General features: G+C 34.1%; 1 protein-coding gene and 1 long non-coding RNA gene across 3 annotated transcripts; one reads left to right on the top strand and one right to left on the bottom strand.

Annotated features, from left to right (window-relative positions):
- The first annotated feature begins 1,494 nt into the window (after positions 1-1,494).
- Positions 1,495-11,173, top strand: LOC100378059 (transcription factor YY2-like). 2 transcript variants are annotated; one of them, XM_002732576.4, is made up of 6 exons: positions 1,495-2,011; positions 3,807-4,047; positions 4,332-4,385; positions 6,345-6,405; positions 9,864-10,022; positions 10,854-11,173. In XM_002732576.4, exons 1-6 carry the CDS (start codon positions 1,564-1,566, stop codon positions 11,025-11,027), a joined length of 1,137 nt encoding a protein of 378 aa, XP_002732622.1. In that variant the 5' UTR covers positions 1,495-1,563; the 3' UTR covers positions 11,028-11,173. The 2 variants fall into 2 exon arrangements, with proteins under 2 accessions (XP_002732622.1, XP_085350153.1); XM_085494027.1 differs by lacking the exon at positions 4,332-4,385 and having other exon boundaries at positions 10,854-11,157.
- On the bottom strand, positions 8,156-9,109 carry LOC144347800 (uncharacterized). The gene is made up of 2 exons (XR_014931410.1): positions 8,950-9,109; positions 8,156-8,360 (listed from the first exon to the last, which is right to left on the bottom strand). It is a non-coding gene; the product is annotated as an uncharacterized LOC144347800 (long non-coding RNA).
- Positions 11,174-13,773: the final 2,600 nt, after the last annotated feature.

The raw sequence follows: 13,773 nt of genomic DNA on the forward strand, positions 1-13,773 counted from the left end.
CCCAGGCCGAAGTAACTGACCAATCCCTAATTACGACCATTATGCAATATACTATTTGGAATGACTGTAATCTCTTTCTGTATATTAATGTTCTGTCACGAGTTATGAATTTAGAACTGTATGAGGACATTCATACAGATGTCCAATGAGATATCGGACACAACCTACACCGATAAAACCATCGAATGCGCAAAACCGAAATATCAAACGAAATTAGAAAAGTTATAACTATAAACATATTTGATATATTGTCATATTTGTTTATTTTATTAATATTTGTTGGTTTTATTCGCCCTTTATTATGTTTTTATATTATACATACATATATAATATAATGTATCTCGATCGCCTTAATTAGAAAAATCAACTTATGAATCAACACTGGTGCACGAGCCTAAATCTACATCAGATTGTAATTAGACTGACACATCATTTGTTTACGGTGGGGTTATAACACGTTTTTTTTTTATAAATCAGAAGAAATGGTGAACAGAGTTCATTCAGTTGAAACATAGCATATCTGGTGGTCTAATATTCGGGCAAAAATAGATAACCAATCTAATAACGTCGCGATAGTATAGTATTGTTTAATTCTCGTGTGTCAAAAACTACAAGTATTTGCAGCAATTACAATTTCCCGTGGTGCCAATACTGTAAAACCATTTAATTTCACTATTTTTACGTGGTGAGCTATTGCATTAGTTTTATTGATATCCTACATGCTCACGTGAATTTAATTTGGAAAATTTCACTTATCAACGAAAATAGCGAAATTAAAAGCCATCGAATAATTAATGCGCTTATAGTATTACCTAAGTTCGCTCGATTTGCATATGACGTAACATGTGAAATAAAGCATTCAAGTCGGTATTTAGGCGCTAGAGCCAAGAATTCTTCTGTGCAACATATAAATATTCGTTCCCAATGTCTCTAAATTATCGCAAAAAAAAAAAAAAACTGTCGTGAATCCAACTATTAAAAGTCGGGGGAAAACTACTCACTCATTGGTCAAAAACTAGACCACTGAATAGTTAAATCACTTTTTCTGTGAAGGTAATCCGAGTCGAAGTATGATTTCCAAATCAAAGACAAGTCATATAAAATCTACAAACCTATCCAGATCATTTGTCAATGACCACTATTGAATAGGAAACAAATTATTATCAATAAGTGTTCGAAAACTGAAATAGAGAGAATATATTGCATGGCCTGGCTCATATCGAAGTTATCGCAATAACCAACACATAGCTTTAATTTCAAAAAATGTGTAAAACGGTCAATCGTCTTCTTAAATGCAAATACTCTGAATTTAATATTGCAATAATTTAATATTGACTAATTTTCGAGAAAACCTGGATGATGGTTTTATTTTGGTGGATGATGGCCAATTTGTCATATTATAACGCTTTTTGCCATAGGTTGCTAAACAACATTACGAACTGAGAATGAGTATATCCTCTCGCAAGCCTCTCACTCATGGCACGTGATGAACGAGAGTTGATAAATAGCGTGTAGACCCCCAGCAAAGAAGACGGCGCCATTTTGCTCGGGCCTAAAAACAAGATGGCGACGATCAATGTTATCGGTTCAGAAGTCGAATTACCAGTGCAAGAAGTTGAGGTTGAGACCATACCGGTAGAAAATATAGAAACTGTCGAAACTACGATTGAAGAAACACAACCTATGATCGCACTGCAACCGTTACCAGTCTCTGATCGAGAAGATATAGAATTGCAAACGAGAGAGGAAATTGTCGGCGGGGACCCAGAAGACATCCATGCCGCAAACTCGATTATTGATAGCGTTCCAGTTCCTGCGCCCGACTATATTGATGAAATGCAGGTTACGACGGGGCGACGAGGTCGCCGAGGGAAGAAATCTTCGAAAAAGAACTCTGCGGCATCAGGCGAGCTCACATTCGACATCGACAAGAATACGAGAAAATGGGAACAAAAGCAAGTACAAATAAAAACTCTCGAGGGAGAATTTTCAGTAACCATGTGGGCCTCAGGTAGGAAGCGTTTTGTTGTTTTTAAACTGATTTTTGAGTTTGGATCATTTTTTTATTCCAGAAATGTGTGATAGGCGATCATTTTCGATTCATAAAAATGTTTGGGAACGACATCGGCATATTTCGATGCTGTGTGATCACATGACGCACTATGCATCGAGTCTTTGACAATGGTGCAATGTTTGTCTATATCGTAGCTATTATTTATGGCTCAGAAAACATATTTTGCACTTCGTGGCTTTCATAATTCAGTGTTTTTATCCCAATGTTTTGACTTTTCAGGTTTTCGGCCATTTTGGTTCCATGGGCGCCGCCATGTTAACATGGCGGTCAAACATGGCGGCCAAATTTGTCAATTTTTGACCAAAAAATGCCATAAAAGTGGTTTATTTTGTCGACAATCTCTAGTCGGGACATTCTAAAATAATTTGCGGTACCATATGCCAATTATCATGTGTGATATGTGCGTGTTTGGGCGGATGAAAAGAACTGGAATTTTTCGTCCTTTTAAAACAAGATGGCGATTCAACATGGCGCCGACAAGTCCTTGTTCTTTTGAAAATGAGTTAATAATGCGTTTTATGACTTTGCAGTAAGACCACCGGACAGTGCGATTGTTTTTTTATTGATGTTATTGTTCGTAGTATCCATATCGAGGTGTATAAAAATCTGATTAAATTTATTTCGCCAAGTTTGGACCGTGAAAACCTATCTGACTGTCAATTTAAGTATGATCAATAACAAAAAAGCGTTAATGGCCGTATGTTAGTCTTTAGAATAGCCATTCACAAAATGACTATAACTGACTTGTTTCCTTGGAGAATATTTGGATTATTTGCTATTGTTTTTTTTTAGTATTTGTTTTTGTTCTATTATTTTCAATTGATAGTCTATTTACTATTATGCTTTCAAAGTTAGTTTGTTCTGTAAGCTAACCTGCATGTGTACACTGTAGGAAATAGTGTTAATAAACTTATACCTGTATTGCGATTGAAAATAAGTGAAGTGTGTTGTAATAAAAATAGTGCATCACTCGTATGTCATACATGTATTAAAAATATACACTGATGCTTTACTGTGTTCTGTTATTCTGCAAATTTACACAAGTGAAAACAATTACTTAGATTACTCAATCCCATTGAAAATAATTTGTTGTAGTTTCTGCAGATACTTTTGTGGGAGATATGGCTGTTATTTACTTTTCACGAGTCTGTAGGTGTTGAAATTAAATTAAAGTTTCCTGTTCCTTAGACATATAATAGTACCTATTCCAATTGATGTGTACTGTTCCTATCAAAATAAATTACAACTTGATCTTTGAAATGAAATTGTCTTTCTTGCCTCATCATCATTTCTTAAGTCTTAAAAACTTTGAAAGCAATTTTCTGGACTACCCTATTTAGACAGTTAGTAAAAAACTTTCTTTCTCACCTGTCCACAGAGAAAGGCAATTTGTATGTTTACCTGTCCCAGCTGAAATCTGCCTGCATGTGTCTGGTGGACATTCTTGAATTTGTATCTCTGGTCTGTATGACATAAATTGTCACGATTTATTTGACACTGCTTCAACCACTCACATCACCCAGTTTGTATCTGAAAATCTGGTCTTTATAAAAATTAATCCATTCATAGGTTTTTTAATTTCATACTAACCTGGAAAGCACAGTAGAAATTACATTTTGCAAGTTGCATAATTATTCATTAAAAAAATTGGCAATGATTCCAAATTAAAACTTAGCGGAACAATATACTGAAAACTAATTTTATTACTTTTAATATTATTTTTTTTTTACAGAAGAGAAAAAACAACTAACAGATGATAGTGACTTGATAGCAGAACCAGAAACACAGACTGTTATCTTACAGCAAGCACAGCCAATAATTCAAATTCAACAACCTACACAACAAATACTTTCTCAGTCCAGTCACATACCAGATTATTCAGAATATATGACTGGTAAGAAGCTGCCACCAGGTGGTCTGCCGGGAGTTGATCTTAGTGATCCTAGACAGCTAGCTGAGTTTGCTAAGACAGCGTGAGTAATCCTTCATATCTTTGCATCTGGCAAAGTTGTACTGTCTCTGAAATGTATTAGCAAGCGCTCAACAACTTGATACAACCTAGACAGAGATATGTGCCCAAAACAGATGGATTGCTCCCCTTACTTCAGTTGTGTTTAGTTTGTCCCTTCTATCCTCATTTTCCTATAAAGTACTGAGTATTTTCTAAAGTACTGAGAATGAAAGGAAATATATTTTTTTCTGTTAATGATGTCTTGTACTGTTTCATTCTGAAGTTTGTTCTCTTTTCAATGTGTAGCCCCCAAGTCCCAGAATTTATGCTTGGAAAATCAACACCTAATATTCCAACTTCGTAAGTATCCTCAGTGATTTTGTGCTAAAAGTGCACCCTGGTCATAATAACAATAATCTGCTTTATTTTAATGTAGAAAATGTTCTTAATCTTTATTGTAACATTTCACTCTCAGAGCACTTGAATATCTGTTTTTGGCATTGTTTTTGAGACAGTACAACTTCAGAGCAAAATCTTCTTGCTACTTTGGAAATGAATTCTTGATCTATAAATTCAAGATTATAGTGTTGCTTTGCTCATATTGTAGTTGCTAATATACTTATTTTTTGTATCATAGCTTGAACTTCTTTATTTATTTCATTATTCATCATCTATTTTGAAATTGGTGGATTTTGGTAACCTCAGATTTCTGTGATTGGTTCACAGATTTGGTGCAGTGATGTAGATTTGTTTTCAAGTAAGGGGAAAAATGGAAATGTAGGTGGTCCCAACAAAACTGAAAAAGCAAAAAAAAAACTAGTAGGTGGTTGTTTTGACCCGCAACTTACTGGCTCTTCTCTACATCAATGGGAGTGACCTTCACACTGTATGCTACTTCTCTAACCACACCACTCCTACACCACCTTATATACAGTACAATATACACAAACAAACGCACCATTGTTGAAATACATTTCTTGTTTCACTTTAAACTCTTATTGTCTGAACTATAGATGCATGGTCTGTTTCCAATTTGAAACTCGGGGGGGGGGGTCATATGCATTTTGGGTCAGAGGTCATCATTATTATTGTTTAGTAACATTACTTTTTTGTACCCACCATTGAAGTGTTGCTGGTTGTAATTTGAGATGCATAATTTTCAACCTAGTTGTGTTACCCAATACATGTTCCATAATTGTATATGATTAGGTCATATAATTGTCCACTCAAACTTGTTACACTCTGATTATTTGGTGGTACATATTGAAATTTTGTATTTCTCTATAATTAAGTAGTTTATTTCATGAGCAAAGCAACTGCTTCAACTTTCCTTGTAGCACTGCTGTTTTCTTCCTCTTTTACTTTATATATCATACGTCTTAACTTGAAATCAATCTTTAGATACAATACATGAAACTTTATGATACTAACCTTTAATATTTGCCTGGCCAGCTTTATTTTATGTGGTACATTCAAACTTACTCTTATATTTTTATTCTTAAATTGTGTACTTGTAGACTGATTTACCATCAGTTTAAACACTTGTTACATACTGTTAAACTAAACAGAAATGACTAGTATAATGCACCTTTCTGACTGTTTTTGTATCAGACATAACTCATGAATATCTACCAATGTAGTGCAACCTTTTGAAGATCAGGAAATACTAAGCATATTATCATAAAAACCAAGCGATCTATCTTTTCAACATTCTTGCTAATTTTCCTGCTGGCTTCTAAACTTTAAATGATAGATATTCAATGTGTGTCTGATTTTTACAATGTATCTTGATTTGGTGTGTTTACTTCTCCAAATCTTGATAAATCGATCACGGTTTAAAATAGTGTTAGCATCAGCTACCAGTGGTGACCAATCATTTGACTATTAAGATATCTATTTTTAATAGTCGATATTGAATTAGTGATAGATTCATTAATTTTCATATCATTTCATGAAGACCACTTCATATCATTTTAAAAATAATTCATTTAAAATTGTAATTGTACAAAATAGCACCACTGCCAAATTTCAGATTATTTTAATTATTTTTTGAATATTCAAGTCTTATAAGGTAAGTGAGGCAAGTATGTATTGTCAGTTTCTGATCTGAAGATATGTACATGTAAACTCCAGACAAAGTTGGCTGACAGGGAAATAAGCACAGTTGAAAGAAAATAATATCTAAGCTTAGATCAATATTCATGAATAAAAAGTTGCAACAAATTGTTTGTGGGAAAAATTATTGTGATCCAAAATAATGTTTAAAATTTACTTCTTAACTGCATTGTTCTAATTATTGACTACTTGTGTTCATTACAGAATGAGGCCCAAGAAGCCAAAAGATGAAGATATTGCAAGAACTATAGCATGTCCACATAAGGTATTTGCTTTTAATGCTCAGCTAGAGTGCTATCAGATATTATAAAGTAATGGATACTGTCCTGTGTGGAATGATTTCTATTCAAACTCTGTATGGGACCTTGATGTATGTCATTTTGTTTTTCTGCTCAGTTTCATATTGGCCAACTGGTGGCCATTTTGTTTCAATGAATATGGTTCCAGAGCTACCGGTATATCTTCAACATGCCATCATTGTTGTGTTCAAACTTTATATGCATCATGTTGTTACATATGCATATTTATTCGTTTGGTGATGCTCGTCCTTTTGTTTTTCAGATCAATTAAAAATGGATGATTGGCAGCCATTTGTTTTTTACAAATGTTGTTCGAGAGCCATGTCAATGACATGCCTTGACAAATCATGTTTGAGGGGTCTATAAAAACGTAATACATCATATTGCACATGTGCACATCTGTTTGTTTTACGACTCATTCAAGATGGCTGAATGGTGGTCATTTCAATGTTACAAATTCATCAAAATCAAACATTTCTGCCTTTCTGAAAACAGACCCTTGTCGTATATTGATGGATTATATTGGTACATAGATCTAATTCAAAATGGCTGACTTTCCACCATTTTGTTTTAAAGAATGCTGTTCCAGAACTACATCTTTGCCATGCCTTAACCTTTGTTCATTTTCAAACTTTTTATATTTCTTAAACTTGATAACTCACAGAGACTATATAATGCAATTACTTGTTATGGAATATAACTACCATAATATGCCCTTATGATACTTCCCCTGTCAGAAGCTAAGAGGGTAATTACTACTAGTATTATTTCTGACCGTTTTTCAATTGTGTTTTTTAGATTCTTTGATTGAACTCTGCTATTGCTGTTCATTCTAAGTTCAAAGTTGTGTTAGGATTACGTTTTTAAAAAACAAAATTGGTTATTGTAGGATTTCAGTTTAACAATGTCTGGGCTCTTGATCTTTTGTCAGTGCGCAACTTAGCCAAAATAAAAAGCATGATCATTTGAACACTTGGGGCAAAGGTATTCAAAATCAGTCAGCCATGGCAGAGGTGGATCATGATTTTCTCAGATTAGTGACTGTATGAACAAAATCGGCTAAGCCAAACAAATCACAGAAAAGTTAATAAGCCGTTACTGGTGAAAAGTTACCCCAACTTTGAGGTCATATTTCTCGGTAATGTTGCCATGGCAAATGAACCAGGAATTTTTGTCAGATTTTACTACCTAACTAGAGTGAAGGTGCAACCTACCTGCCGATATTGGCCCAGCCAACAAAATCAGAGAATAATTAATATGTGAAGATACTAAAAATCACTCGCACACGCAATCGAAAGTAATTTTAAGGGCAATCCTAGCTTCTGAGCGGATAGCCAATAAGGACAAAAAAGATAAAGAATAGTTTAACACTGTAACCTTGTCAGTCCCTTGAAAAATTATCTATTGTTCATCATGAGGTTGGAAGGTATATTAAATGTATTGAAAATTATTAGGGTTGGTGAGAAAACAGAATTTAGAAGTAACTTACCAGTAACGTTAAAACATATGAAAAAAACATCACCATTTTTTAAAACAAAACTTGTGATTGACATTATTTGAAAGATAAACTGAGTGTGAAAGAGGTATTTAACATCTTTCACCAGTGTTCTCCCCAGGCTTAGAGGCAAGCATGGCGGTCTAATTTGCATGCTAATTTGCATACTAATTTGCATATTTTTCAGGATTCACTCACAAAAACAAACATACAAGACAGTATTAAAATGTATGAGAGACTTTATTTAAATTACATAATACTTTACATAATATACCATAATTTGACAAGATCGTCATTTAATGTGAACTGTTCCATAAAACTTAGTCTAAACTAATCCTTCTGACTTTGTTGTGCTCCAAACATTGGCTGCCTTACTGTAGTTAAACTCGTCATAGACGTGCTTTGAGCATTAACTGCACAACATTCCTAGTGGGAAAAAATGAAAAATAATAAAAAAAAAAAATAACATAACGATTGAATTGTGCCACGATCGGGAACCCAGTGCCGTATGGATAGCATTTCGTCTGAAAAACATGTTGTTTACATGTTGGTTTTGTCAGGTCAACGACAAGGAGACTCGGGAATTTCGAGGAAAAAAAACATGAGGTCACTATTCAATTAAAATTAAAACGTAACGATAGAATTATGTATACAAATCGGGATTCCATCGATCATAGCGCGTGATGATAGCAGCTGTCGTTCGCAAGACGTTGACAGGCCGCCATCTTGGAAATACCTACACAGGTCAACATGTGACCGGAAGATTACAAAATTTGATTTTTTTTTGCTTGGACAAATTATAACATGTGCGTACCCATTAATCTATGAAGATATCCATAAATAATCTAAAAAAAGTTGACAGTAACTAGTGATGTTTTTTTTTTCATGTCGTGTCTATACCAGCCTCGTGTCTAAGATGTTGATTGAAATCGGTGTAGGCCTACCATGTTTGGTGTTCTTACGATCGGCAAAACATACACACTGGCATTTTATTTCTAAAATTACGAAATCTTACCTGAACAATTGACCTTAACCAGGGAAATGTCTTTTTCCACGATTCATCAAAACCAGCCTCACGCCGTTTCCGTGTTTCTACACGCTTCCGTTTCTGTGCTGTGCTAGCGGTGATTGTACGTTTTAGCCGGGCGGCATCACCTATTTTTCCTTTACATGTTTAGTCGTATAGATCTTGATGTTTGCAACTTGAGTGACAATTTGTTCCCCATTGACAGCGTCTGTACTTCACACGTGTTTAACAATGGGACTGTTTAATTTGTCCCGGCAAGTTCAAACCGCCGTGGCGTAGACGGTGATAATTTATGCAGTGCTACGTGTGAGCGGGTCAAAAGGATGTAAACAATGCATCCCATTAACATGGCGGTAAAGTTGTAAGCATGGCGGTCCAAGCCCAAGCGTGGCGGCCGGGTCGCCAAGCATGGCGGTACCGCCATGCTTTGTTCTATGTGGGGAGAACACTGTTCACGGTTGTCAACAGGTCATGTTAAAGTGCTATATGACTACAAAACACAATACATTTTGGTATCAATAATGATTTTTTATGAAACACACTTTTTGCATGCATTACCCGGTAGTTAATAACCAACTTCTTTATTTTGTAAAAAACATCCTGGGATGCCCTCAAGTTGTTGAATGTCAACAAATCAGGGATGGGCTTATACCCAGGAAAGGGTTCATGTCTGGGATAGTATGGTACATGTATAAAAAAAATTGTAAATTTGAGTATGTCTTGTCCACAAAAGCCCACTTATGTTATTTAAATCAGAAAGTTTGTATTATATGATTGTACTTTTCAGCTAAACCTGATTCCTGTAAATATATGTTAAGTTATTAAGCATTGAATTAATCAGTCACTATGATGTAGAAAAAAGAAGAAGAGTACTTCCTAATTTGTTTGTCTCATTCTATCAGGGTTGTACGAAGATGTTTCGAGATAATTCAGCAATGAGGAAGCACTTACACACTCATGGCCCCAGAGTACATGTCTGTGCAGAATGTGGAAAAGCTTTTGTAGAGAGTTCAAAACTTAAGAGACATCAGCTGGTTCATACAGGTGAAAAACCATTCCAGGTAAGACAGCAACAATTACTATTATTAAAATGATATTAGAAAAAATGTTGACTTCCTCTAAAAATTCAAGCATGTAATTATTTGGTGGATTTTTGTAATTTGGTCTCCAAAATTCTGACAGTGTTTACACTTTTTGGAACTTTCTTGAAAATTTCTTAATGTCTTGTGTTTTGTTACTTGAAAGATGGTTATAAACAGCCACTTTTTTAAACGCTAATTTCCACAAAATTCAACCACTCAAAGTTTTTTGTGTTCTACTATCGTAATAACCTTACCATTTTTGAAAATCAATTTTTCAATATCTTGAATACAAACTTGCACGTCTTTGAAAGGTTTTCACTGTGGCATGGTTTAAACTTGATCCCATATCTTAACTGACATGTTGTAAAACTGGATGCTGAATAAAAAATAAGTTAATATCAGCAGTTTAATATATTAATATTAGGCAAATAATATTCCATACATTTTGATAGTTGATATGTTCCAGTGACGTGTAAAATTAGATAACGCAAGTCTGAAAAGAGATGACAAATTTATCATCCAAAAGATGTTAAAAATTGCATTTGTATAACTTTATTCGGTGAAACTACACAATACACAGAATGGCAGACATGATTGCATTTTCTTTTGCTACTCTGTGAAAAACGTGTGTGGTTTGTACTGTATATGACAACATGTTGACCCCCCCCCCTTAAGTTTGAAAGAAACGTTACTGCTGACTCTAATAGATACTATGTATTCCAGGTAGTAAGAATTATTTGAAACAGTAAATGTACATGCCACTCTTGCCTCATTAATATAACTCAAGCAAATTATATCTTCTATTTACAGTGTACCTTTGAAGGATGTGGTAAGCGTTTCTCACTGGATTTCAATCTGCGTACTCATGTAAGAATCCACACTGGTGACAGGCCTTATGTGTGTCCATTTGATGGCTGCAACAAGAAGTTTGCTCAGTCTACTAATCTAAAGTCACACATACTCACTCACGCCAAAGCCAAATAGTTTACTTTTTCCACAGTTGTCAAAAAGTTACATTGCTTCTTTTTTGAAGCCCACAGTAATGTGTAATGTTACTGTTTGTTGTTACACACATTCTAGCTCCCATAATTGTGGAGGCGATGCTTTACAGCTGAATGTTTTTAATGCTGTTGGAATGTCACTAAGACCTGTATATTTAAATAATGGGGGATATTAGAACTGGAGAACATGATCGGCTCTGTTTCATGTCATGTTCACTACTCATATTTTATGGATTATTTTTGGTCATTCAACAACTGTTCCTATGATCTTTATCGGAATAGTAAATTTGTGTTTTTTTCTTAGTAACTGCAATTACGTTGGATTTACCCTGCAACAGTGGATATGATGCCTGGCAATGTAATGTGCACACACATACACCTCTCGCATACTACACCGTGGTATTCAAAAGTTGATTAATTCAATATTTAAAGTTTCAAATCATTTCTTCCATCAACTTAGTGTTTAAATCAATTTAGAAGGTTTGGACTGAATTGAAAACACACTTCATACTTTTGGTAATGGGATTACTGGTATGCCCATTAGCATTATACAGAAAGGGGTCACCAAACAATCTTTTTTTTAAAAAAAAATCTTGGAAAGGGCAACATTTTCATGTTATTTTTATTTTTGCATTGGTTTCCATGCTGAAAGTATTACTTCATTTCAATAAATTTCATGTGTTGATATATTGATATGAATCCCAATATTGTGAATTCTCAGCCAATGTCATTTACTTTAATTAATTAGTATTCATAGTCATTATCTCCCCCCTTCCATGTAAGATTTGAAATCTTCTTAATTCATATCTGCTAATTATACTAGTTTCAGCCACCACCCACCTTTTATGATAATTAAATGAGGTAATCTGCAAACTTGTAAATAAAGATGAAAGCTAAATAGACTGCCATTCTTTGATTTTTTTCGCAGTCTGTTGACAAGTCACAGTGAATTGTTTGACACTTGATCATATATATATCTTTCATTGTGCCTGTTAACATAGTACTGAATCCATAACTATAATCAGGCAATTCTTGTTGGAACCTGTTAGCAGTCATTGTCCCTATTTAATTACAGTTTTCTATTATCATATAATACAACAATTTACTTTTTTGGAGGCATGAACCGATTCAGGAGTTACTTCCATATTTTACCTTGCACATTTGCAATCATAGGGTGTTTGAGAATTCTGGTTTTTAAAACAGAAATGCCTTGCAGTAGAGTGCTAGAAATACATAAAGTGGTGATTTTATGTTTGTATTACTTTACTGGTAATTGATTTCAATATGGGCCACATACAATAATAATTCAGCTCCACTTAAAATGTCTCGATCACTTTTTATTATATCAATATTTTAGTGCACTTGTTTATTTGTCAAAAAAAATATATTATTTTTGGACCAGAAACTAAGTTAGTATTCTATTCAAGTTGGATCAATGTAATTTGTTGTGATGTTCAATAACTTTAAAATGTTGCATATTTTTGGACTATGAATTGTTGCAAGATGTGTGCCTTTGTTCATGTACGCATCACATGGAGCACAAAACTGCTATATTGTAGTGTCTGCACAAATATTGTTCCACTGATATCTCAAGAACTAGTTGTCTCATTCATGTAATGTACAAAACAAATTATACAAGACTAGTGCAAAATCTGTTAAGTTTTGTGTACATATTAATTAGTTTAATTTGCATATTATCATTTTATCATATATTTCACTCGTTCAAACGGTTCAAATTAAATGTACATATTTACAAAAATCATTGTACGAGATCTAGTTATTTTTATTCTACCAAATGGATCGCACAAAATGTCAATTTCTGTGACACGACACATACTGATACGAGTGGTAAATCTGATCAAACTTCTGAATGGCTAAACACAGCACAGGCATGCAGGTCTGAATTTCAATTTAAAATTGAATAGTGGTTTGTAAACTGCATGTACTATTGACAGCTTGCTAACTTTTGAATGTTTTACATCTTCATTTAATTGTTGTGATCCAGTATGGCCAACTGGTTGATATTATACAGTCGCGAACATCTGCACATCCAATATTGGGGGTCCCTTGATAACTTTTGCTGAAATCCTACGATAACCAATTTTGTTTTTTAAAAACTGATGACCATTTCCGGCTTTTATAGGAAGTGAATAGGCCAATTTCATATGAACTTTTAACTGTCTTCCATTGTGTTCATGCAGGTTTTTCTTGGAAGTGGTGGTCATGGTAGTTTGTTACATTGTTTAAAATCTGAACAGTTCAGGCTTGCATGGGCTGGTGTCATGTTTAGCTACATGCGCATTTGGACAGTGTTTTAGAACTCTATGCAGCTCATTGCTACATGTAAATTAATTGGGATAGTTATATACACGTGTATATGCTTTTGAAGGGTATCAAATGTGTGTGCTGTTAAAGAAGTCTTCATAAACAGAAGTTGAACAGATTATCATGTTTATTTAATGGGTGGGTAGTATGCAGTTCAGAGAAATATCTTGCATAAAAATAATATTTAATATCCTGTCAAATATCTCGAAAATAACCCGAATACCATACCTTGTATACACACTTTTCTTATTTAATTATTTTGTTTTAACATTCAACTACATAAATGTCAATTTTTATTATGGCATGAAATGTAGCTTTATCTTTGTATCTGCCATTTTAGGACGTGTAAAACTACATCTTTTCTATATCTATATGAAAAACAATTGTAAAATAAATTGCATGAC

Source organism: Saccoglossus kowalevskii, chromosome 2, assembly GCF_978046115.1.
Source record: "Saccoglossus kowalevskii chromosome 2, keSacKowa6.1, whole genome shotgun sequence".
Lineage (NCBI taxonomy): Eukaryota > Metazoa > Hemichordata > Enteropneusta > Harrimaniidae > Saccoglossus > Saccoglossus kowalevskii.

Excerpts from the sequence above, each read along its gene's own strand:
- LOC100378059 (XM_002732576.4), top strand. The coding sequence starts at position 1,564 with ATGGCGACGATCAATGTTATCGGTTCAGAAGTCGAATTACCAGTGCAA. Across the intron at positions 6,406-9,863 it reads CTATAGCATGTCCACATAAG|GGTTGTACGAAGATGTTTCG; the intron begins GTATTTGCTTTT and ends TCATTCTATCAG. Across the intron at positions 10,023-10,853 it reads CAGGTGAAAAACCATTCCAG|TGTACCTTTGAAGGATGTGG; the intron begins GTAAGACAGCAA and ends TTCTATTTACAG.